The 25,046-nt window shown below is 38.1% G+C and overlaps 1 protein-coding gene across 2 annotated transcripts in view; it reads right to left on the reverse strand.

Moving 5' to 3' along the window:
• Positions 1–2,928: 2,928 nt before the first annotated feature.
• Positions 2,929–25,046, reverse strand: part of GOLIM4 (golgi integral membrane protein 4) — a 31,598-nt gene continuing 9,480 nt past the window's right edge. Inside the window, exons 2-16 of one of the 2 annotated variants that reach the window (XM_062583119.1) lie at positions 19,093–19,167; positions 17,834–17,883; positions 17,042–17,095; positions 16,382–16,532; positions 14,920–15,002; positions 14,268–14,351; positions 11,989–12,156; positions 10,918–11,250; positions 9,602–9,840; positions 8,281–8,357; positions 7,693–7,805; positions 6,522–6,689; positions 5,748–5,816; positions 3,606–3,686; positions 2,929–3,280 (exon numbers count right to left, since the gene is read on the reverse strand). In XM_062583119.1, coding sequence (XP_062439103.1) covers positions 3,131–3,280; positions 3,606–3,686; positions 5,748–5,816; positions 6,522–6,689; positions 7,693–7,805; positions 8,281–8,357; positions 9,602–9,840; positions 10,918–11,250; positions 11,989–12,156; positions 14,268–14,351; positions 14,920–15,002; positions 16,382–16,532; positions 17,042–17,095; positions 17,834–17,883; positions 19,093–19,167 — 1,895 coding nt within the window. In that variant the 3' untranslated portion in view covers positions 2,929–3,130. The remainder of the gene's footprint in view (positions 3,281–3,605; positions 3,687–5,747; positions 5,817–6,521; positions 6,690–7,692; positions 7,806–8,280; positions 8,358–9,601; positions 9,841–10,917; positions 11,251–11,988; positions 12,157–14,267; positions 14,352–14,919; positions 15,003–16,381; positions 16,533–17,041; positions 17,096–17,833; positions 17,884–19,092; positions 19,168–25,046) is intronic. The other variant, XM_062583120.1, reaches the window with a different exon arrangement.

Below are 25,046 nucleotides of genomic sequence, written 5' to 3' on the forward strand. Positions count from 1 at the left end.
CTCTCCTTCTTCCCACATTCTGATCCTGAGCTTTGGAGGAGCTTGCTGCGCAGGTTGGCCAGGAATTCATGAGAAAGCCCAAGCAGCAGTTGCTAAGGCAGTAGCTGTGGCATATTACGGAGATTACACACTGCTATTGTTAGCAAGACTACAATCTTGCTCAGAAAGTTGACCTTCAGTCAAGTAACTTTTCTGACTTGAATAGGTCCTTGATAAAGTACAGAATAGGCTTTCATTAAGATTTTCTTGGCCTATTCACAGTAGATGTGAACTTGTTAGGCTTGCTAAAGTAAATATTGCATCAGCTGTGAACACTGGCTCATGCAAGTGGTAAGAGGAGCCCTTATTCTGTTCCTGCTGATGCTGGGCAGTTTTGGGCCTCTTTAGACTTCTGCCAGGCTCACAAGTTATGTGAGCAAAGCCCCACCACTTGACAATAAATAAAAGATGCTTAATAAACACCCTCTATGCCCAAAGCATTAGGAACAGCAAGGGCAACAATCCAGGAGAACTTGTGAATACCTGTTTAATTTTATCTGTAGTCAACAAATTGCTTAAGCAACTGCTTTCATGACTTGAGAGAAGTGTCATATTTTGCTGTGAAGATGCTCTGCTGGTTGAGAGTTGGTAGATAGTTTGTATCTGCAGGTGGCTTTGGAAGTAACTTTCCCTACTCAAAATTCTACTTACCAGCCCTGGAGCTTGGCAGAAGACAGTCTGTGTTCTCCATGTTTCCATCAGTGATGGGGTTGCCACATACTACAGTCTCTAATTGGAAAAGCTGTGCACATTAATATAAATGCTTGAAATGTATCATTCTTTACAGGTGTAAGACTTGCTGTGAGAAGACAGCAAGCCCTTTGTATTCCTGAACACCACCTGTCTTAGTATTGGTATTGTTTTTTTTTTTTTTTTTTTTTAAAAACAGCCTTCTCCCTCTGCCACAGGTAACAGAAGTGGCGCAGGAAGAGGATCAGGCACCACACGGAAGGTATGAATGGCTTCCTGCACTGCAGGGGTGGGCAGAGCAGGAAAGGACTGGTCCTGGGCGTAGGAGAAGCCTACATGGTAAGAGGGCCTGGGCCTGTCTCCCTCCTGTTTCATATCCAAGGTGAAGGGTAAGAAAGATTCACACTCTGACACTAAAGGAGAAGATGCTTTAGTGCTGCCGATGGAAAAAGGGACTAGTTGCTAGGATGATTTAAAGACCACGTACCTACAGAACGCTAAAGCGACCAGTATTGTGAGCGCTGGCTCTAACTCTGCTCCCCTTCACTGGAAGTCCCACCACGGCTATTAGTTCCTTTGCTTTCTCTACCAGCCTCTGCTGTACAAACATACGAATATACTTCTCCTAATACTGCATTCATAGTTTAACAAACTGTTGCAGCTATATTCTAGTTTGACTACAGTCAAGTTTTATTATGCCTCAAATAATTAAATATTGTAACAGTGACATTAAAAATACAGGCTGATTTACCAAAATAACTGTATTCTGAAGATTATGTACATATTATACATTTTACAGTATCATGTAAACTTTTTTATACATAAGGTAAATCTGATTTATGGTAACTTGAAAACCAAAATACTTGCTGACAAAAATATTCCTATGAAACATAAGTACTGTTTAGGACACTTAGGAAAACTGCAGAGAATGAAATCCAACTATAAAACATAATATAAATGAGTTAGTAAAAAAAATTAAATTACATTCATATAAAAAGTTAAACTAAAAATATTGTTATGCACCATTATTAAAAAGGGAAAAAATCCCCAAACCCTCCCCTTTTATATATTAACAAGCACTTTCATGGGGAGCTACTATGTGCCTCATTTCCAGCAATGGGGCATAGCCTAGGAAATCCAGATTCCCATTCTCCTTTTAACATATATTAAATAGCTAGGGTCTGTATCAATACAAATATATATTCATGCACCATGATTATGTTCATTGAAACCTACCAAAGGCCTGGTTTTTGGTGGGGGATTTTTACCCCTTAACATGTAGGCATGCAGTGGTAGAGACTCTTGCTGTTCAGAGAGTTGTGTGTGAATTTGTCTCTAGTCTGATTTTCAGTATTAAGCGCAATAGAGCACATCATAGAAATCCTTCCAGATTACCTTCTCCTACTTATTTACAAGTCTGAAGGGTGTGGTATGAGACCTCCTGCACCAATCATGTCAACTCAGTTAACACACCTTAACTTTTCCTAGTCTCCAGAAAGCATGTACTAAGGTGATGTAATTACTCGTCTGGACAAATACTTATTAACTAGGATGTCCAAGTTGTTCTCCTGTAAGTCTTTATTTGTGTGCCAGCTGTAGTGTTTAGATTTGGCATAATGGAACTTCAAAGTCTAAATTGCTTTCTAGTTCACATCATCTCAGCATACAGTCATTTACATTATCTGCTATGTAGTGCATGTAATTGAAGTACCTAGGTATGCTCATTAAAATAAATGCATAATTTAACTGTATATAAACAGCTGCTGAAATTAACAGCTGTTAAGCTGGCTGTATTTTGAAAGCTTGTAAAACTTGCATATCTTATAACTGGTCTCCAACTATAAAATGAAGGCCTGGTCCTGGAAATACCTGGGCATGTGCTTATCTTCAAGCATTTTAGTAATCTCATGAGATCATAAGTAATTAAACTACCTGTGGGCCTAATAAGCATATATAAACATCGCAGATTGTGCCTTGGACAGGTAGTATGGCCAGCCATTAGTCATGCAAGTAGCTTCAAGAAAAGCAATGAGAGTTCAAGTGACTAATGTTGACTGGGTTTAGGCACTAGACACCTTCCTTCTGACGCTAAATGAGTCTGAAATGAGACTAAGTACTGCTTTGTCAGATTTAGACAATGTGAAAGTATTCCAAAATGGCCTTAAAACATTCACAGAATTATGAAACATGAGACCTATATGATGTCTGTTCCTGTACAGCTTTAATATAAAAGAAAGGCTAGTCTAGAGTATCAAAATACTGTATTCATATAAATGTAAGAGCATCTAATAGAAAAGTAAAAAGTGTAAAAGGTAAACCTTTTTGGATTTAGATAGTCTTTTAAAAGAGTTTTTAGATCAGGAACATGTCTGTTGCATTTGACCTATAAAAGAGAAGAGGACTACATCTCTCCTCGTCTACGAGTTTTTGCTGCAATAGCTCCACCTTCATCATCTTCCTCCTCCTCCTCTTCATAATTGTCTTCATGAACTTCTTTGTTGTTCTCTTCTTGCAATTCTTGCTCTGCCCCTCCATTATTTTTTTCATCAGCCTGATTTAAAAAAGTGAGATTCAGCAGAACTGACAGTTTTCTTAATTTTGTGGAGATTAAATGAGGTTAAAGAAAAGGATAAGTGACTGTTCTTATTGCTGATGAAGAAAAACAGGAGGTTAAAGACTGAAAGATCTCCAAGAAGCCTGAATCAATGCAGGGGTGGAAGAACGAACAAAAGGGAACTGGGATAGTTTGAAGTTTTAAAATCTACAATCAAAAGCAAGCTACAACAATTATGTAATATCACTAATACGATCACAGCTGTGGTACATCTTTTGAGTGTTACCATATCATTAGGTTTGTGGATTCACACAGTACTTACATTTTCATCATTTTCACCATATGGCTCTTCAGGATTGTGTTCCAGTTCTCTTTTCTTCTCTTCAGTTAAATCTTCCTGGATCTGCAAAGTAGAGAGATGTTCTGTACACTAATTTTCTTTGAAGTGTACAGAAAATTGGAAAAGCACATACATTTTCACAGCTATGCTTGAATCTTCATTCTGAAAGTAAACAGGTGGAGAAGGCAGGGAGAGGTTAAAGGTGGAGCAGGAAAAAAAAACAAAGCAAAAAGGAAATTCAGCTGATTTAATTTTTAACTACAATTTTCAAACTCTCCTCAGCAGCTAACACATTTAGATTTTGATTTCATTTTGTAACTTTAAACATGCAACATTTTCTCCTTGTCCTTTATAATGACATTGTCATAACACAGAGTCATTACTGACACTTAAAACCCACTGTGGACTGCCTGACCTATGGTTCAGTTCTGATATGTGATACAGGTATTTATTTGCAACTTCCTCCACATTTTCCCAGCAGTTGACTGATCCTGCCAACTGCTCCTGGAATATCACAAAAGAGCAAGTGGGATTGGGGAGTGAAGAGTAATCTATTCCAACCTTCTCCTTGATGACAAATTCACACTAGATCTATTTTCCAGATGTTTTAGTCTTGACCTCACTTTTCTTACCTAACAGACAGCCCTCTCCTTCACTTCAATTTTATTTTTAAGTGCAAAGTTGGATGAAGCATGCTTTGTAGAAGCACACTTGATTATCTGTTGGAGAATGCTGGACTTAGTCCAAATGGTGCCTGTAAGTTAGGTAAGATGCTTTCATGAAGCCTTATCTTTGTCCCCATGGAAAACGGCCATTTCATCTGGTTGGGAAGCATTTACTACCCAGTGCTGCCACCTGTGCCTGTCACAGCATGACACATGGTGAGGATGTGATTGCTACTTTTGACAGGAATTTCCCCCTGTACCAGCTGCTGTTATATTCTCAACAGCAGCAGCAAAATTGAATTCTTTCTGTATTACCCTCCATCAGTAGCAGGAAAGTGTATTTAGCAGTTGCTTCCAACAGGAGGGAAAGCTGCTTGTGACAGAGTTGTTAGGGGTTCAATATTGCTGCCAGCAGGAGAGCAGCTATCAAACTTGGATCACTTCAACGCATACATGGAAAGATTTGAACAACAGCAATGCATAGTATTGCAACCTACTGAAGAAATTATTCCTAATTATAACAAATTAACTCATTTTGATTGCTCATTCAATCACTGCTCATGTTTAATATTTCCAGTTGGCATACTGGTTGTAGTCCTTTATGAAATGCACAAATTATTTCCTATAAGCCAAAGAGTAATTGCCAAAGGCAAACTATTCATAGTTTCTAACATCCTGGTTTGATTTAAATAACTATCTTGAACTGGTAGAGCAGCTAGTCTTGACAATAGGCTGGAATAGGTGTTCATCATAACGCAGTAATGAACAGCCATTTCCATGGCTTTTTGTAAACAGTTATTACATATGAAGAAGTAAATAGCAATTGACTAGGTGTATGTATTGAAGAACTGCAGAGCAGCATATGCTAGTGCACGCATGATTAGCATGCTATTCAGTGTATGATAGAAGAAATCCTTCTCCCCTCTTTTCCTATAGTTCAAAGCAGTATGCCAACAGCTTCCCCACTATTTGATTCCATGAATAGTAAGGGCTTAAATAACTTGGATCACTTAGAAGGAGCACAGATAAATCAAAATCAGAGCTAAAGAAAAAATAATTGACCAAGAAAGCAGCTTGCTCAGAACAGCAGTGTGTGATTAGAAATGCAAAGTTAATGAGGTTTGCAGTAACTTTCAGAGGGCTTGAGGTTTTCAGAAGTTTCTTTTTGAATTGTGAATGGCTTAATTTTTTTCAATTAGTGCACAATTAATATTCAGTTACATAGAAGATTAATGGATTGCAGCATACAAGCATGAGTAGCACTAGAAAACATAATTAACATTGTATCAATAGACAGCAGACTAATGGCGAAAATTTCCTCGGTTTCATAAAGTCAGAAACTACCACTGACAAAGTAATTTGGGTTCATTTTGCAGTTACAAAAGACCAATGTTGAAAGTTAATGGGGATCTGTTATGTTACCCAGGTCCACATGTCTTATGCCCATTTTCTTTCTTACCTCTTCTTCTCCCTCTTCCTGGTACTGCTCATCCACATTATCTTCTTGCTGGTCAGGATTTCCGGCCATCTGCAGAGAGATTATGTGAGAATTTAGTTCCGTATGCTTGCCTATTGATTTTACAACACTGTCCGTTAAAGCTGTGTGTTCTGGAACTGAAAACTCTGCCAAGGTAAAGTAACTATAATAGCATAATATACTATAGTGAGTTCATTAGCCTGACTATGTTAACCTGGCTACACAATTTAAAACTACTTTAAGCGTATGTATATATATATTAAAAAAAAAAAAGATAGATAATAAAATCATTTCACAGAATAAAGCAAGATTTTCATACTAAGCAGAAAAACAATGAAATATTCATGCCATTAAAGACCATAGCCGTAAAAATACAGATTCTCTCTGCCTAGAGGAGTTTACAGTTTAAATGTTCAGAATTTGTTGGAATGCCGTTAGAAGGAAAGTGATACCACTGCCTGCAGTTGGTTGAGTGAGTGTTAATAGCATGGAAGCATACAGATAGGATCTCTTTGCAGGGGCTTGTGAAGACAAATACGGGGGCCCCCAAAGCATGAGACTACAGAGCCTTGCTGAGCAGAGTCAGTGGTCAAGACACAGTACTTTATCGCAAGGAGTAATCCTGTACTACTTACTTGTGCATGCCATATATAGTTTAAAAAGAAACCTTTAAAATAAAGAGTTTGGTGTTCTCACATCAAGACGTGCTACATTGAAAGACAGCATCCGTAGGTGCTCTAAGAACACTTTACTGACCACTAAGTGCTCCTCCATTCCCGGATGTCCCTGCTTCTGACTGTTTTCTCTATGCTTTTCATTTTCATTAGGCAGATTTTCCTCTCTCTCTTGCTCTGCTTCCTCAAATTCATCTTCTCCCTGATTGTTAGGGTCATCAGCAGGGTTCACATCTTCCATTGCTGCCTTCTGCAATTTTCAGAAGCGAGTGTTAAATGCACATTTTTATCTCACAGTTCAATTCAATTTCACTTGAAAGCTACCCTAGCACAAGCTATGTTAGGAACAACCCAATACCCGCTGAAACCTCTCTACAGGCATCAGTGGTCAAAGCTTCGTCAGTACAGAAGTGTCAGTTCCTGAAAGAGAAGTACTTCAGCACTGAACGCAGAACTTTAATATGGACATCTGTCTACCAAAAACTGTCTTGAAGCTGTTGACTGACTTCATGTAGGGTGTTGAACTCCTTTTGTTTACTGACTATCCAAGAAGAGACAGTGCCTTATAAGACCAGGTTAGAAAAAAAAAAAACAATGCACACAGCTCAAAAGAACTGACAAGATTTTTCAGTGCCAGGACATCCTCCAATATTGATGACTTCAGCATGTGTAATAGCATGCCAGCAAAAGTCCCTTAAAAATATTCACTATTCAAATTAAGATGAAAGGAAAAAATAAACAAACGACCCCCCCGCCAAGCCTCCTAGCATCCCCACCACACCTGCCTTGGAAGATGTATTTCATGTTCCATGAAACCAAAGAATATGTGGAAAGTACAGAACTGAATATCTGGCATCCAGATTTTTAGGCAATCTATGTCACAACTCTATGTTCAGCGCCAAAGTATTTTTTCTTTAAGGAACTAACGCTTCTTCTAAACTAAGTTTGATCTATTGACCACTGATTCCTGTGGAAAACTTCCAGACTATTTCAGTGGGCATCTCTGGTACTGAGTTGGCTCTTAACTGCTTTCCTAACAATACCATTAAAATAACACTATCACACCACTACTTTTGATTAATCACTGATTAATTACTTGTGCTATTTTTTGAACAAGATCCTAGATGTCAAACTTGTCTTCCTAGCAGACCCCTGGTTCATCTTATTTTTTAACATATAATTACGATAAATGAGACTTCCAGCTTTTAACTTCAGTAGCAACTGCAATCCATAGCATCTTAATGTATACTCACAGATTCATCAGCCTGCTGATTTTCTACTTGATGTTCTGGTTCTTGCTGTTCATTTGCATTATTTTGATCATCATCTTCACCTTCATCCCGGTGCTGATTGTCATGTTCATAAGCTGAAAAAAAAATTATTATTATTTGTGTTACAGCAGTTTCTAGTTAGTCCTTCCAAGAAACAGTCTTGTATATACTAGCTTCTGTACATGTTTTTAACAATAGGCAACTCTTCCTTAAAGAGCTTATCTAAAAAAACCAATGCTAACGGAATTATTATACCAGTAGAAAACCAACACAGAAAGATATATAATTTGAAGAGATCAAGTGAAATCATTGGCAGAGCCAGGAATTGAGGTCTACAGTACTAATAGCTTATTCAGCTGGACAATTTTCTTCTCAGGAATGCAAGCAAAATCATCAGCAACAGCTGTATTTTAGTCTGACAACTCAGCCAGTACTATTTGAACTTCTGCTTTTAAAATCTGAGTTTATATTTCATCTGAACCCAAACTGGAAGTGAAGTGGACATTAAACTTCTGCACAAAAAGTAGCAAAGGGAACCTGTGAACACGGTAGGGACAAATTTTATGTTACCTCCTTCTTCCTGAACACCTTGTTCTTCTTCCCCTTGTACGATATCATGGTCCATGTTATCGTAACGACCTTGTTGGCTGAAAAAGTAAATGAAAAATGTCATTTCATTTTCTGAAAGTGTTTCCTTCTTCAAGAAGAAAACCACCCTAATGCATCTGCCCCTCTCCCAGCTCCTGCTAGAAGAGGTTTCAAGTTGGTTTTCTATTTATTACCTAATACTCTTTTTCTCCCCCATCAACTTTCCTGAAAAAATACACTTTGTAGAACAAGACTCCTGTTCAGTACACTGTCCTAACTTCTGTACGGTAGTTCTTGATATATCAACATGGGAGATAAGACCTGCCTTGTATTAGCAAAGCTCCTAAGCTGGTATGTTTCATATTCAAAGCGCAAAAACTATGAATTGCAAACAAAAAATACAGTAACCTTTCAAATAAAGAGCCTTGAAAATGAACAACATTGATCAGTTATTTTGCTGAAAGAACGGTGTCAGCTTTGATCCTAAAAGGTGTTTACTTGTGTGATTATTTTCAAAGGGCTGAAGATTTTGACTGTAATAAGTTATAAAAACTCACTGGTACCAAAACACTCCAAAATATGGGTCATGTTAATCATTCTCTACTAATATTTCAGAAAATAATATTCAATAGGCTTAAGTTTCCAAAAAGAAAAAAGAAGTAAAATTGTCATTGACAACCTTAGACTAAGCAAAAACATAAGAGAGTATTATAGGGAGGGCAAGAGGCACATGGAAGCTACAGTATTATAACTGCATTCACAGAAACTTTGTGACTCTAACAGGGTGTTGTTTTTCCTAAAGTCATGCTGTTGTCTCTACAATGCAAGTAATAGTTACTCATATCCATAAAGTCCTCAAGGAATTGCTTTAAAATAGTGCCTCATTTATGAGAAACTTTAGCCTAAGGTCTAACGCAAAGCTAATACAAGAACTCATCAGTACTACATGATCATAACTGCTGCTTAGTGGAGAACAATTGCTAGTTGAAAGCAAGCTATAAGACAAGGAATGTTTTAGTCAAGGCAGCTAGGCACTCCTAACCTCTCCCACAAGAGTGCACACTGCTGTGCACACCTATCATTACTCTAGACTTCAGAGGCTTCCATGGAAAATGAAGAACAAGAGAAGGAAAAAGCTTAAAATAGAAAGTCAGATTTTCTTTAGAAAGGAGGAGATGAGGCAATTAGACTACCTAGAAACTAAAGTCAGTGTTTATAGCAGTAAACTGTCCTCTTTTCACTAGCAGTATGATGGAACCAGGAAACCCAGTGCACAGATCACAGACTTTTAAAAGAAGCTAACCTCAGCTGTTCTTTATAGAGTTTTTCTCCTTGTTCTGCCCGTTTCTGCAGCTCAATCTCCTTTTCTTGAAGCTGCTTCTGCCGTAACAGTTGTCCTCGCAGTCTTTGTTGGTGTAACGATTCCTGATGCTCTCTTAGTTGATCGGCTGCTTCTGCTCTTTGGGCTGCAATATGTTGCTGTTCCAGCTGTTGTTCATAAGCTGGCTTGTATCTTTTTGTTACAGCTTCTGTTAAAGTTGTCTGTCAGAGAAATGTGTTCAGTCATAAATTAATCTAAGGTTTCAATGACCAGAAACAAGCATACACAAACCAGTGATACCAAAAACTAAAGGGAATATTCTGCAGATGCGAAAGGGAAAACTTACAGGCAAAGGTATTTTAACTTTAAGCAAGGAGAAGACTTAAGTGAATTTTCTGAACACTGCCTTCCGAATCTTCGATATTTGGATGACCAACAATTAGATACCAAATATGCTTTCATTGATTTAAGTGGCCGTTTCAGCAGGGGCTGCTCCAAGCCTTAAGTGAGGCACTGCACATTCTTTACAGCCAGCAACGCTTAACCTGTTGCTTCTGTATCACCGCTTACCCTGTCCCTGCTGTTACAGTGCACTTCTTGAACAGTGGCTTCTCATCACACTGGAATTATATGGTTATTCTGCCAGGAAAATACGTGTTCAAAAGACCTAAGGTGAGGCCAGTAAAATGTATTTTCCCTTGGCAATCCAATCTAGAATGTAAATCCACAACTCGCTGGTTGTGTTTAGAGCAGAATAAAGCAGGACTTGCCTTTACCAATTTCCCCTGGCTCTTCTAGAAATATTTGTCTTGCAGTTAGAATTCCTGTCAAATGACAGTAAATACTCAGATGGAAAGATGTTATGGAAAGTGGATATATTTGAGTAGGAAACATTAAACAATTTGCTGAGGTGTATCAAGTTAACAAGGCAGGACAGCTCTCCATGAAACTGCTGAATGCAAGTCCCATTCTCATCAGTTATCTTCTTCCCATCAGCTACCACAGAACAAATTTCAAGTAGGAGGTGGGATTCAGCCTGGCTGCTCTTTTTCTCCATCTGTTGTTTTTATCAGCAGGATTAATGTTTCTTAAATAGCTCAATTTGGCAAGCACTCCAAAAATATTGTGCTAAAGTTTAGCCTGAGTCCTGTGCATCTAAGTGGCGTGCTTTCAATCCCAAACTTTCTGTAAACATGACAATAATTTTATGTAAAAATAGGTGAACACAAGACAGACTAGCAATGGCTGAGGTGCCTCCATGAAAACAACAATTAGTAGAAAAGAAAACAGCTCCATACCTCTGAATGGAAATGTTCACCCAACATGTTGGTTTCTTCTTCTTTCTGTTCCTGTTTTTTCCACTCATGTACTTCTGGTACTTGATCCTGTTCCTCCTCTAAGTGCTCAGGCTGACCTGCCTGCTCCATTTCTTCCTCTTCAAGTTCCTTTTTACGTTCCTCTTCAACTTGATCAACATGTTGCTCTTCATCCTCTCCTGCTTCTTGTTGGTCCTGAATATTTAGGTCTTTGGCACGCTGGGCCTCATTAGTCCCTTTCCTAAGATGAAAACGCTCAGCTCTATCTTCTTTCTCCTCAGTATTTATTTCTTCTCTCTCCTTTGGCTTCTCATTCTGCAAAACACATACAAGAACAAAAAATATTATAGACTCCATGTTTTCAAGAGAGGTAGGGACCAGATACAGATACCTTGTTCCAGCTGAGTACAATTTTACCACTGCAAGGAAAGCTAAATTCCTGCTTTGAAACAAGATATACTTTTTGCCAAGGGATATCAATATCTGGCTTTCGGCCTTGTACAACTAAGCAACATGTTGCAAAACAGAATCATAAAATAATCTAAATCTCTTTTTTAGCTGACATGGAACTATTACAACTCTATCTACAAAGCAAGTTTTATATTTTTATTTACTGCAGATTTATTGGCTAAGAATTCTTGTAAAACAAAGGCACAACTGACACTGTAACCTCAAGACTGTACACACGGTATTTTTTTCTTTTTGTGCATCAGATAAAATTAATAGATTTAAAATTGGCATATTAAGAATACCACTAAAGCTTTATAAAACGAGTAAAAAGAATTTATTCAAATCTTATTTAAGCTTTCCTGTATAGTATAAGATACCTAAAATTTTAAAGACTGTGTATCATTCAAAAGTTTAAGATTTGGGTAAGTTGTTTTAAGAAGCTGATAAAAATCAGTCTGAAGGGTGTTTACCGCCACCCATTAATATTTTTATAGTACTCAGTAATAGTAAACTATCAGTTCTCAAGCAAAGTAGTCAGGAACAAGGCACATGCCAAATGAGAACGGTTTCTTATAGCTTCAGTAGCCAGTCAGTACTTTATACCTCCTTACGCTCTTCAGTCACAGCTTCACGGTGTACTGGGAGGTTACTGTGGGGAGAAGGTGCTGGCTCCTCTGGTTGATTGCGTGGTTTTTCCAACTTCTCAGGTTGTCGGAAGCTTGGCATTTTGTTGAGAGTGTCCTTCAACTGTTTGTATTCTTCCACCTGGGACTAAAATCAACACATTATACCATATCCAAAAAATCTTCTTAATAACATGTAGTCACCCCAGAGCAAGCTTGCTGCCAAAATAGATACCAGAAATGCGTGATATTCAGAGCAAACAACAAGGTGGAGAAGAGACGTGAGGTTTTAAGACTGGTTGCTTCCATGCACTACGTAGCATTGCTTTATCACAATCTTTTCAGCCAAAGTGTACATGCATACAAAGTATATTGGAAAAAACCCAGAGACAAAGATGAAGATTTGTTATTTTCATGTTGGCAGGACAATTATCAAAAGGAGATTCTTCTTCTTTGTAGGCTTTAAAGTGAGGGAAACGGAGCACCACAGCTATCTCCTTTACGGGTAGGGAGAAGGAAAAAACAGTTTTGAGACAGCATTCAAATTTTAAATTGTATATACATATAATAACATGTCATGAAAATGCCAAATCCTCAACATTTAGACAGATCTTACAGAAGACAATAATCAAGATACAGAACTAAGGAAATAAAGTCATAGAACACCTTCAGTGAAGAGTGGGAAAAAAAGGAAAGCTGAATTTCCTAAGTCTTCCTAAAACGCAACAGGATGTTATTTGATTTGCTGTTTAACCCTGTACAAGATCAGGATAGTTTCAACAAGTTTTAATGGCCAGTGTCAGAAACAAGACTGGTTACTACACGTTTGCAAGTAGCTATCTATACAGCGGACAAGAAAGATTATCATCTCAAAGTAAAAGTTTTTGAAAAAGACAATGTTTGCAAAAGCTGCTCAACTGACCACATACAAAAGGTGCCCCATGGAAGGGGTTCTCTCCTACTCCAGCAGGGGAAAAAAAGAACTAATCCAACATCGTACAGCAGGGAAAAAGCAATGATTTACTACCCATTTTGAAGTCAGAGGGGGCAAATTTCATATATATTTTTTTATATATATATATATCATATTTTGATATATATGCATATATATATAGGGGTGTATGTGTGTGTATGTGTGCACACAAACATTTTTTAATTCAGGTTACAAATTGGCTGAAGTTCACACTCAGGGACTGCGTAGGTCATTTTGTGTCTGTTACGTGGTATCATAGCAATCAATAGTACAGCAGACAGGCATGATGCATTGATGTACAATGCAAAATACTCATACAAAACAATATCCACAGTGCTACAGATTGACATGATGCAATGCACAATAGCAGCTCCGAAGCTAGACGCACCTCGAAGCATCTTCAATAGACTATGGCATCCATTAAAACAGGCCTAAAAGCAAAGCAGAATGCAAAACAATTACAGTCATCTTTCCCTCTGAAAAGGCAACAAGCAGAACTTGAAAAAAGATCCAGTCCTTTAAATGCTGCTTGTGATTTTGTGGACCTTAAGAAAACCAGTTGAATGAAAGAGTGAAACTGTTATAAAAACAACCTGACACTGCCTTGTTGCTTTTCCTCTGCCCTTTCACTGACACTCTTTCTCTGTTCCAACATTCGTCTTGATCTTGGGTTCCTGTGGCCTACACAGCTTGTACTAGTACAGCTGGCCAAATCTACAATAGCCTCGCAAGGTTCAAGCTTCATATGTAGTTCATTTGAAAACAACATTTAAAAAGGTAATGCTGCTGCTCCTTTTTAGCTAATTTGAGTTTCCCCTTGTGTTTACTTCCCTCAATATATACTCTGCCTCTGTTGCACAGACGTGTACAGCTTTATAAACCTTCTAGTCATACACAAAATGAGACTTTATGATATATATATTGTTCCTCAGGCCTAAGTGAGCCATCTGAGTATCACAGTAGAGACGTTAAAGTAATAGAAGTTCTAGCAGAGAAGACAGAAAGAGAGGTATTCTGCATCTCTCACAGGGGGAGATACTGCTCTTACCAGTTATACATGCACACTTCAGCCTATATTAGAGCTTTTTATTTTCTGACAGCCCTATAATTTGCTGCTGCTGCTTAAGAGCAACCCTCTAACTCATGCATTTTTCTGGAGTGTGCAGCATGGTGCTAATTGCAAATTCCCATGCGAAAGGCTACATGCATAACATTACAGTCAGCTGAACTAGGAGAAGTAAGTTTTAGGAAGGTTAGCACTAATGCAAGCTGCTTTCCCTTCTGACCTGAGCAGCTGCTAGTGCACTCTTGTGGTCTTCCAATGTCACTACAAGCTGGTTGTGTTGGGAGAGTAAATTCTTATGCTGTTGCTATACAAAAAGAAGAACATTATGTTTCACATTAAGTTCATTTTCTAAAGGCAAATTCAGTACCCAGTGGGGTTTTTGAATTTTGAAAATATGACTCCATTCATTTTGAAAAAGAAAATTCCGAGCTGGAGTTACAGCTCTTAGATACTCAACATGGAGTGCATACTAAATGCAAATCACAAAGCAAGCGCAATGCAAGCAAACAAAATCTGAGAGGCCAGAATTTGTATACCTAACGTGAGAAGTTGGAGTAAATGTTGATAAATGTTTAAGATGAGATTAAAACCATTAATTTTGACAAACTTCCATTTTCTAGTTCATATAGTAAATGCCTCTCCTCCAATTTAATAGCCTTTTTGGGAGAAGAGGAAGGAGGAAGAGAAGAGGCAAAACAGCTAGAATGCAAGTGGCAAAAGACAGGAAATTCAGTTAAGCCATATTCCTCTCCCTTTTGCCACAACAGAGAAAATGCAATTTTTTTGTCATTGCCCATTTCCAGCTTGATAAAACTTAAATTCAAGACCATAAGGGAAAAATAATTGCCTTGTTTCTCCAAAGCAAAGCCTACCTTGACATCTTGTAGCTGAGTATGAATGTCTTGGTGAGCCTTTCTCAACTGTCTATTCTCTTCTCGTAAATTATACAGGGATTCTGTTTAAAAGAAACACATATAGAAGTGAACCTCAGTCAGGTTGTTAACACTGCTAAAGCACCAAAATTAAGATTATAATATCAACTACATAAGATACTACACAATTGCTATAGTAAAAATGGATGACAGCAATCACAGAGTTTGCTTACATCACATCTCTCACCCACTCGGTAAAGAGCTTTACATTTTCAAGAAGACAGCAAGATTTGGTTAAATTTTAGCATGGTGCACTCAGTCGCAACTGGAATTGTGCGTTATTGTTCATGCTGAGGACTGCAGATGGCAAAATTCATTATGGTAATGTTAAACTTTAAAATGCAGAGAGGAAGCCACCCTTTTCTCTTCCCTCTTCCCCCACATTGCACCTGCTGAGCGAGAATGCTGTTCTGTAGGACGAAGCAATTCTCATAGAAGCAGTGCCCAGATGGCCAGCTTAAAAAGCTTTACGTTCTGTGACCAGAGAGAGGGGCTTCTCTTCCCACCTCTTACATTATGTTGAAGTGGAATATTGCAAGCAGACATGAGCAAGCTCTGCCCACACTCCACGCTGGTAGGCTGCAATCCAGCTCAGTCCAAGAGCTTGCTGCGTGACTGCACTGCTGTGGTGCCAAGTCAGAACACTCGCTGCCTCTGCCTGCAAACACAGCCTGTGCTACGAATCTGCAGACAGCTCCAAAATTAATAATGAGTTGGGGAAACAGGGCAGAAAGGACCAAAAGGCTCTAGCTGGGTAAAGCCTCACCCTTTTGTTCTATGCAATTGTTTAACTAGGATTTAAAAGTTCTGCATACTGTAAAGAATCTCTTTAATGGGAAATAAGATGCTAAGGGGAAAAATAAATTATACTTCATCCTCAAAGTATACTATGTAACATGTTTCAGAGAAACTGAAAAATAGAGGGAAAGAAAGGTATAAAACTTGTAAAGTCACTTCATAAAGAGGCACAATTAAAATTAAATCTGTAATAGAAATGGCAAATATTCTTAAGATTTCTCCCTCCCCTCACCAAAGGCAGAGTGAAACCTATTTTTCCAATATTTATCTAACCTTAGAGCTAAAAGTGAAAGGCAGAATCAACCACACTCTGAGATTTGATAGGCTTTTAAGTGGCGTATTTCTTACCACTTCTCTAATCTACACAGAAATACAAAGCACATACTTGAGTAAAATGCAGAGATTTCAGAAAGAAAGGCCACAGAAAAGTCATCAAGAAGAACAAAACTTATCAGGAGGAGTGTGCTCTGTATGAGTGTCCAGTTACTGAGAACAGAGAAAATGTTCTTCTGTCTCATACCACACAACTCCTGATATTGGTAATTTTAAAATGCAGTGTAGATGTACATTTTAATATGAGTAACCAGATACAGGTTGCATATACCCTTCAGCTTGGAAATTTCCTGCTCTTTTTCTTGCTGCAGTTGTAAGTATCGTTCCTTGTGATCACTGAATGTTCTGCTAAACTCTTCTCCTTGTTTTCGGTGATCTTCCTCAAGGTCAGCATGCTGTTTCTTTAGTTCTTCATGTTGGCTCTGTAAATACCAAAGTTGGACACTGGAAAAGCTTTCTGCATCTATGTATCTGGCTTATATTGTCTTTGGTGATTTGTTAAATAAGTCCAGATGAATAGGAAGCATTCATAGCAAGTAGTTTATTCTTCAAAGCATACATACTACAGATCCTCTCCAGCACAAAATGATCTCTGTGACGGGTAGTCTGCTGTTCTAAGGCTACCTCATCTCACCTGGCAGTTGCACTGGCCCACTGGAAACAGCTGAATGTGTCTGAGGAATTCCTTACATGCCAAGCTATGAAGAGCCTGGTAAATAAGTGTTTCATACAAGTAATTTATTTGATAGAATTAAATAACCCACTGGAAAGCATGGCTAATAAAAACTGCCACAAATCTGCCTTCCTTTTGTGAAAGGAAGGTGCCATCTTCTGATATTCTGGAATAAACTACCCAAGCCAGTGAGACCACATTCCCTTGAAAGAAAAGAATACCAGTGCCCTCTGAAACTGGGTAATCTCAGTTACCTACCTTCAACATCTGGTGTTGTACACTCAGTGCACTGTATCGGCTATTCGAGTCTTGCTGCAAAATGAAAGCACTAGTGTTATCAGAACAATACTGTCATGCCCCTAATCTCTGTACATGCAGCTATTTGGGAACCGAGGTTACAACGCTGCTCGGAATCAAATTAGTCTCCCCATGTGCTCCAAAACATATCAGCTACACCTGCTTTGTAGGTACAGTAGCAACAACTTGTTCTATGTTACATTACTCAACTCTCAAGCTTCGCCCCATTTTTGACCCAAAGCAGCCGCAAAATACTTACTGTCGTTTTATAAAGAGTTCTCTACAGGTCTTAGGCTGTGTTGCCAGATACAATTTTACTTCTGGCACTTAACGTATATACACTACGTTTTTTGATGTTTTTTATATTTTCCAGTTTTAAAGATTTAGTTAGAAAAGTGTAGCTAAGTCTACAGGGGAAAGAGGACATTTTTTTTTTTTAATCATTTCTCTCCCCCACTGCCTCAGCAACTGGTAATTTTGTTTCAGCTACCATAACATCAACAGAAATGTATTTTCCAAATTAATTTTTCCATTAAAAAAACCTTACTATTTCTTATTACAATGCAAAGCATTAGGACATATCCTAGCAGAGCACTTAAACGTGCAGAGTGGAAATGGAATAAGAGCTCCTTCAATTAGCATTTTGTGAAATCGCTCCTTTTGAGGATTTATAACCGCAAAGCATTTCTTTTTTCTTGCAACTCAAACAACATCCAGTATGATTAAAAACTGATACTAAGAATAACAACTTACCCTTCCTTTATTTAATGTTTCCTGTGCTTCAAGTTTATAAACAAGAAAATCTACAACATAAAAGGGAAAGCCAGGAAGGTTAAAATCTGCACTTAAATAGCACATGACAGAACTATTACACATGGAAGTTCCCTTAAGAGCTGAACACTAATGCAGTTATAACTTTTCCAAAAAGTTTTCAACAAGTAAGATGAATTTAACATAATATTCAAGACCTTTGACAAACTATTTTCATATATAAACAGGCTAAATAATTAGGAATATATTCTAAATCTTAGTGTGAAATATAGGGTAAAAAGGCTCAGAATCACATGGGATAATTAGATCTATTACATAATTTTTCTTGGTATAAGCCCAGTAGTATCATTCCAAAGGAAAAGAACATTTATAAACTATTTTACTTTCTTATTAGGATAAAAGATATATATATTTTAAAAGAAGAAAAAAAGACTGCAAGTCAAGACTAAGTTTAAACAAGACTTAAAATTTCCCTTTTATTCCTTTATATTCTTTCTCAGGATTTGAAAATGATGATTCATTTTGCTTAGCTATACCTGACTGTCACTAGATGGCACCAGAAAACTATTTGGAGTTGTAGGATAAAAACCTTTTTTCCTTGTTCTTAACCTTTGCTAAATTAGCTGTTTTAATTCAAAGGCTGAGTCATCAACTTTAGGAATAATGCAGACTTGACTCTGAAAATTGTAGTGAATTTAGGACTACATAGGAAATCGAAAAAAAAAAAAAAGGATTTTACTCTAGGAAAATTTCATAGGGGGCATATGTTATGAAAATACTGTATCATAACAAATGCAATGTGTGCCAACCTTCATCCCCTCACACACATCCAACACAAAGATTCAGGAACTTGGCTCTATTTAGAAGAGATACATAAGCACGTGTTTACCTACATACATGTGTAAAAATACCGAATCAGAGTCTAATTTCACATTTATGGAATACATGAAAAGATCCTGTTACTGGTACAAGTTTTAATTTTTTAACGTGACAGAACAGGATCTACACATGCCCATACTCCGTATACCTCTCTGGATGCACGTACAGCTACATACACATTCTCCACATGCATCATGTTGTAGCGATCTGTAAACAGTACTAAAGTATGTATTCCACAGATTTGCCAAGGTTGTCCTGTTAACATGTTACACACTGCTAACTTATTCAAAATTGAGCAAAATATCTCTAAAATTGTGTTTTAAATATTCAACGTAGATGTTAAAATGAAAAGCATGTTTTACCTTCTTTTGCTTTCTTATGTTCAAGCCTTTCCTTTTGTAATGATTTTTCTAATCTTGACCTGTGCTCATATACAACTGAAAAGAGAAAATTTTGTACACAAATCATTTAAAAAAATAATATATATAGTAACATCCCCCATCCCCAGCAAACCTGAAGAGCACTGGCACAGAATGTACCAGGACAACACCAGGGGAATAAGATCATACGGTTTAGGCCTGTTTGCAACATTTGAGACTGATGCTGGCCTTCCCTCCCACACACCTCCCGCACTACATTGATCCTGAATTTGGGGTTGTTTCCATTTCATAAGCATAGACTGCAATAAGCTTGCAATTCATTTGCTTATGGAGGTAGTCATTTATAATGAACCTACATGAAACCTAACAAATCATCTTTCCGTCTTAGGTACACATGTACACATTTTCTCATGCTTTCTTTCTCTTCCACCTTATTTTAAAGGGTCAAGGAAATCAGAACAGTCTCGCTCAGAATACTCCAGGGGCGAATTCTTGCCAGGTACCATTTCTGGCAAGGAGGGAAGAGAGGCACGAGAGCAGGACACGTTAGAAAGGTGGGATAGTACAGTAGACAGGCTGTTTAATCTAAGAAATGGAAAACCTAAGATCAGTTCCCAAATTCTTCTGGAAACTTGGACAACTCTGTTTCCTGAGGCCTTGTTTCTCTTCTGTACAGCCAGGACCACGGTATCCTTTTACAAAACAGTGCTGTAGAAGATCAACATGCTGCTGAATGGAAAGCTCAGGTATTATGTCCTCAATTTCTTAGCAAGGACATTTTGACAGCAAAATGTGCACACATGCCAAAGCAGCCTGAGCTTGCACAAGCTGTCTGCATAACAATCTGATGAGGATTTCTTTTTTTGTTTTTGTTTTTTCTTCCCCATTAAGGTGGTAAGGCAGAAAAAACCACTCCTCCACACACACTTAGAAGACTAGGTCAGCTCCAGCATTTGCACTGTGCAAAGCGGGATGTCACACGACGTTTCTCAGTAGCTCCACAGTGTCAGAGGCGCTACTGGTCAGGAAATCATTTTGGTTTGAGCGTAACACACATTCACTGATTTTAAAATCCATTTATATGTTTTCTTTAATTGGGTCAAAACTCTCACATAGTACTCTAAAGCTGAGTTAGTGAGAGGTGGTCTGAGCACAGCACTTCAGGCGAAAGCAACAGGATTTTCAGGCCCAACATTCATAGCGCATCCCACAAAATCTTCAACAGACCAAGTAACAGTAGCCAGGCAGTGCATCACTCTCTCCTCCAGCAGTTATTTACTAAGGAAAAAAATACTATGCTTTTTTTCCAAAGCTATTCTGAGGTCTTCGCCAAAAATCTACAAGCACTTTGAGCTAATACAGCTACCGAAGGAAGCGTTTGTGCTGCTTGTTCTTGTGCTATCTTCCCGCCTTCACAGTCATGGCAAGGGCTGGAGGGACAGCAGCACCTGGCCATCGAGGACAGAGCGCGTCGCAGCTGCGTTTAGCGGCCGCTCTAGTGCACGCGGCTTTTCCGGCAGTGGCAGCAGCTTCTACCGGTGACCTGGAATGGTCTGCGGCATGACAAGAGATGTGCCAGCCAAGACCTGATCAGAGCAGACAGGAACCACCTTCTCCACCAAAAACCCCTTGAACCAGACTTTCCGATTTGGCAAGTCTCACGAACGTTACGATGCAGCTGTGTCACAGGACCCATACGCTAGGATACTGCCTACACCTCGTAGTAAACTGTGCTCTACAGACATCACCCCGTTTTTCAGACTTGAAATCAGGAAAAGGGCTGGTACGATAGTATCAGACAGTTTTTTGAATAGCTTGTGGACTAGTTTTTAAACATTCCTACCTACTGAGGCCGCTTATATGTACTTACAATAACTGTTAATTTTTTTGGACTAAGAGTGCCTGGCAGCAAAACTACTCTCCCTTCAAAAATAACTATTGAAAGTTAAAATCGAGGTAGTTGTAAGTACCTGCATGTAACCCAGTACCATGCAAAGTCAGATGAAAAAAACAGGCTCACTGAAAATCCTACGTTGTTGTATATCATGACACAACTTAAGGATTCCCTCAATTTTTGTATCAGAACAGGGGAAAAAATGAAACAAAAAAGCCCCCACTGCAGTAAACTCAAATTTCAGGTTAAAACAAGAAAGAAAAAACTTAAAAAAACCCCAAACCTAGCAACTCTCAACACTCCCAAAGTAGCCCTTTTTTTCTAAGTTTTTGCCATATGACACAGTCTGCATTTTGAATGCCTAGTTTCACTTAACGTCTCTCAAAAGAGATGGTGAACATCGCTCCTTTATCCTTTTCTTATCATTCAGACTGAAGGATCATTATCTGAACTACTGTATCAAATTTGCAAAGGAAAGATACTAATTAAAATTCCCAAGAATATATAATTAAGTTTGCTTAAGCTCAGTTGAACATAAACACCTTTCACTGTCCAAATTCCAGCACTCTTTAAAGAGTAGTTACACAAGTTAATGGAACATGTGAGTCTTCCATTAAAAACAGTAAACCTTCTTCTGAAAAGAAGAATGTTGACGAGCGTAAGCCTTTAATAAGCCTTTAATCATCAAATAATGATTTGTATCTTGGCAGCCACAGAAAACTTCCTCTAGCACTTTAGAAGTTAAGAATAATTCCACTAAGATGTATTCTGCAGGTTCTTTAGCTATTTAATTTTCTAAAAGTATTTATATTTTCACTTAGAAGCTGGTTTGCTGATCAGTCCTTGTCACCTCTCTCTACTTTGTTATTTATTATCTAAAGTCAAGGGCAACAGTCAGGATGAACTAATCTATCCACAGCCTCTGCAACAGAACATGCATATAATGAATATGCACAAGGTCACCAGCAAGCAAGTTTGCAGAGAAGAGACGGAAGGGCAGCACTGCAGTCATGGTTTCATCTTGGCACCAAAGATCTTGAATACTGCACTACGTTGCAAAAGGAACGGTGGTTGTAGCATAGCAACTCTGGAGAGAAATGAAAATCCATATTGGTTTTCCCCTCCCATGCGATCAGGAGTGGAAATAGGCTTTTTGGCAATCAGACTAGACCACACACACATCCTGAGGTAACAGCTTTCATTTCATTACTTGCAATTTTCTGCTACTGCACCTTCCGCAGCCGCTCCAATGAGCCAGGGAGGGGGGAACCCACACAACTACGCAACAAAACCACAGCGATAAGGGCAGGAAGAAAGGAGGAAAAAACAAGCAAAAAAAATGCTCCGGGTTCTAGGGACCACAGCGCTCTACACCTTTAACAGGTGATTTCAACTCCAGCTGAACTTTGGCTTTCCTAACTCCATCCCACACTTTGGAGCCATTTCTCTGAACCCCTCCCAGACAGCCCATCTCTGCTTCCCCCTTTGCTGTACTAATATTTGAAATAATAAGATTTGGAATAGCTTAAAATAGTCTATCAGATGATCAAAAAGCAACCCAAGAAGGGCTATGAAACAAGCTTCCCATCATCTCGCTCCTCTTCTAGTTCATTTGCTGATTGGTTCACTGGCATTTTTTCCTAATTATGTCCCTGGTGTGCAAAGTTAGGAAGTATTCAATTAAGATTTAAGAAAGCATTGCTTCCATATTCTCTCATACATCCTTTTAGGGGATAGGTTATGGGTCAGTAAGTACTTATAGGTGTTTCTCTCCCATTAATGTGATTGATTTTCACCTGTCAGGGTTTCCTACACAAATGTCACCAGAAACTCTGCCAGTAAATGCCAGTAACTCTGTTATTATGACAGTTGATTCCTCCTTCTCCACTACCAGCCTGGAAACATGATGTCTGAGTGAGGATTGTAGAAAATACAAGAAAAACACTTCCTATTATAGACTTCCCAGGAGGAAAAAACATATTTTGCATAGGGTAATTTCTCCTGATCCAAATTCTGTACTCATTTTTGCATAACAACTAGTTACCTATATCATGGTACCTCTATGAATGAGCAAAAGAACACAAATGCATACAGAAGCAGTATAATCTCAAAGAACAAAGTCCAAAACCAGTACCAGTTAGGTCAAGGCTAGTCAAGATACCTCTTGACTTCAAATGAGGAAATAGTTAACAGTTCTTGAATTAATTCCAAATTGAAGTCTTTGATTTAAGAAAAGAAAGTGGGGAAGAAGATAGAAACTGGGTGTGAGGGCAGAACCCTTCCCACCACCCCTCAGTAAGCTCCCAGAAGATTACACCGCTACAGCCGTTGCTGCACATCAATTACAGCACAGGAGTCAAGCGATCTAGTGAAAGAAAACTTACTTACATTCATGGCTTATCTCAGCTTTGCACCTCTAACCAGTTAAATCATTATTGTATACTTGAAGGAAAGTATTTTGGTTTACATCAGGAATTCTGCAACTATGTTACATTGCTATCTTGGTCTGTCAGAAGCATGATTCAAGATTCAATGTAAAACACACCAAAACTCACTGTCTCATACAATGAAAAATTAAGATTACACTGGGATTTACATATACATAATACAAGAATTTTTCTTGTTTTCAAGGTTACTGTTTCCTCATGCAATTCTGCAATCTTTCTCTGAGCTTATAGTAGTATGTTCTTTGGTTTAAAACCAGTAGATTTCAGTCATCTTGGCAATATTCAGTGTTATTTTCTCTCAGATCGTGGCAAAGTTGAAGTAAAGCAGCAGTGTGTGGTAAGCCACCACTGACACTTTTGTACTAACCCTATGAAGAGTTGTAGAACATATAACATGCATTATAAAAACATGGTTAAATCTCCAATTCTTTTCACTGCAAACAACCATTTGAAATATGAACCAATAAAAGAAACAAAAACCTTCTCTGTTAAGAAAAAGTTCCTACAAGGCTAGCAAGTGCCCCTTCAATACACATGCAAGATAGATTTTCTAGTCCAATAATAATAAAGAATTTGATCAGAGAACAGATTTTTACTCAAGAGATTTGTATTAAAGTTTTGTGCTAAGAGGATATGTTATTAATATTGCAAGACCTGCTCCCCCAGCTTCAAGCTTATTAAGTCAGTGAATCTGGCTTTAAACAGCAAGAACCAGTATTTCACCAGTGATTATCTTTTCAGAAACATCTACTTGCTCAGATTGTTCCTGGAAAAGTATCAGGATTCCCCACCACAGTACAACCCATTCTGATCACCATATACACCTGCTGAGAGCTTCTCAATTTCACTGAAATACCATTTAGTAAGCACTTAAGCTACAGAAGTATGTCCTCTAATAAAGACTAGGAAAAACGTATTTTGTTGAGCTTAGGGCAAGAAACAGCATTATAGAAACCTTATAGTAACTATTGAACATTGATGCCTCTTCATATTTTGTGCATTTTAAAATGTTTCTGTAGAAACAGAAGCTACGGTATCTGAAATTGTGTGAGAAACAAGTATTTTTACTGCTTAATTATGGAACAATTTTGCATACAGACAGGATGAACTAGTCTTTTGTTCACCAAAACAGAAAAACACCGCATTCAGTACTGCAGTTACGTCTACTTTAAAAACAAACACCTACGCTTTTCAATTTACTTATGTGAAAAACAATCTGGTAATATTTGTCAAATTACAACCAGTTACTACAAGAGTTTTCTAGGCAGAACTCTACGCTCTTCTAAATTCTGTATTGACAGTCATACTTAAAAATAACCATTGCTTTAATTCCCTGGTCATTTATGTCGGTCATAGTGTTAATGACTTTAAGAGAAGTTTGTATTTACCATTCAAATCCTCATGATCAGTGGTTCTGTAGTGTCTGTCATAGGCTTACTACTGATTTCAAATGCACAAGGAGAAAGTGAAATATGGAACACTCCTTGCTTTTAAGAGATCCTGCATCAATAGTAACATATTGATTAAAATATTACCTCTAGTTTACAGTCAATACTCCTACAAGAAATCAGAAACAGAGACTCAGGCTTGAAAAA

The sequence above is a fragment of the Rhea pennata genome, chromosome 9, assembly GCF_028389875.1.
Source record: "Rhea pennata isolate bPtePen1 chromosome 9, bPtePen1.pri, whole genome shotgun sequence".
In the NCBI taxonomy this organism is placed as follows: domain Eukaryota; kingdom Metazoa; phylum Chordata; class Aves; order Rheiformes; family Rheidae; genus Rhea; species Rhea pennata.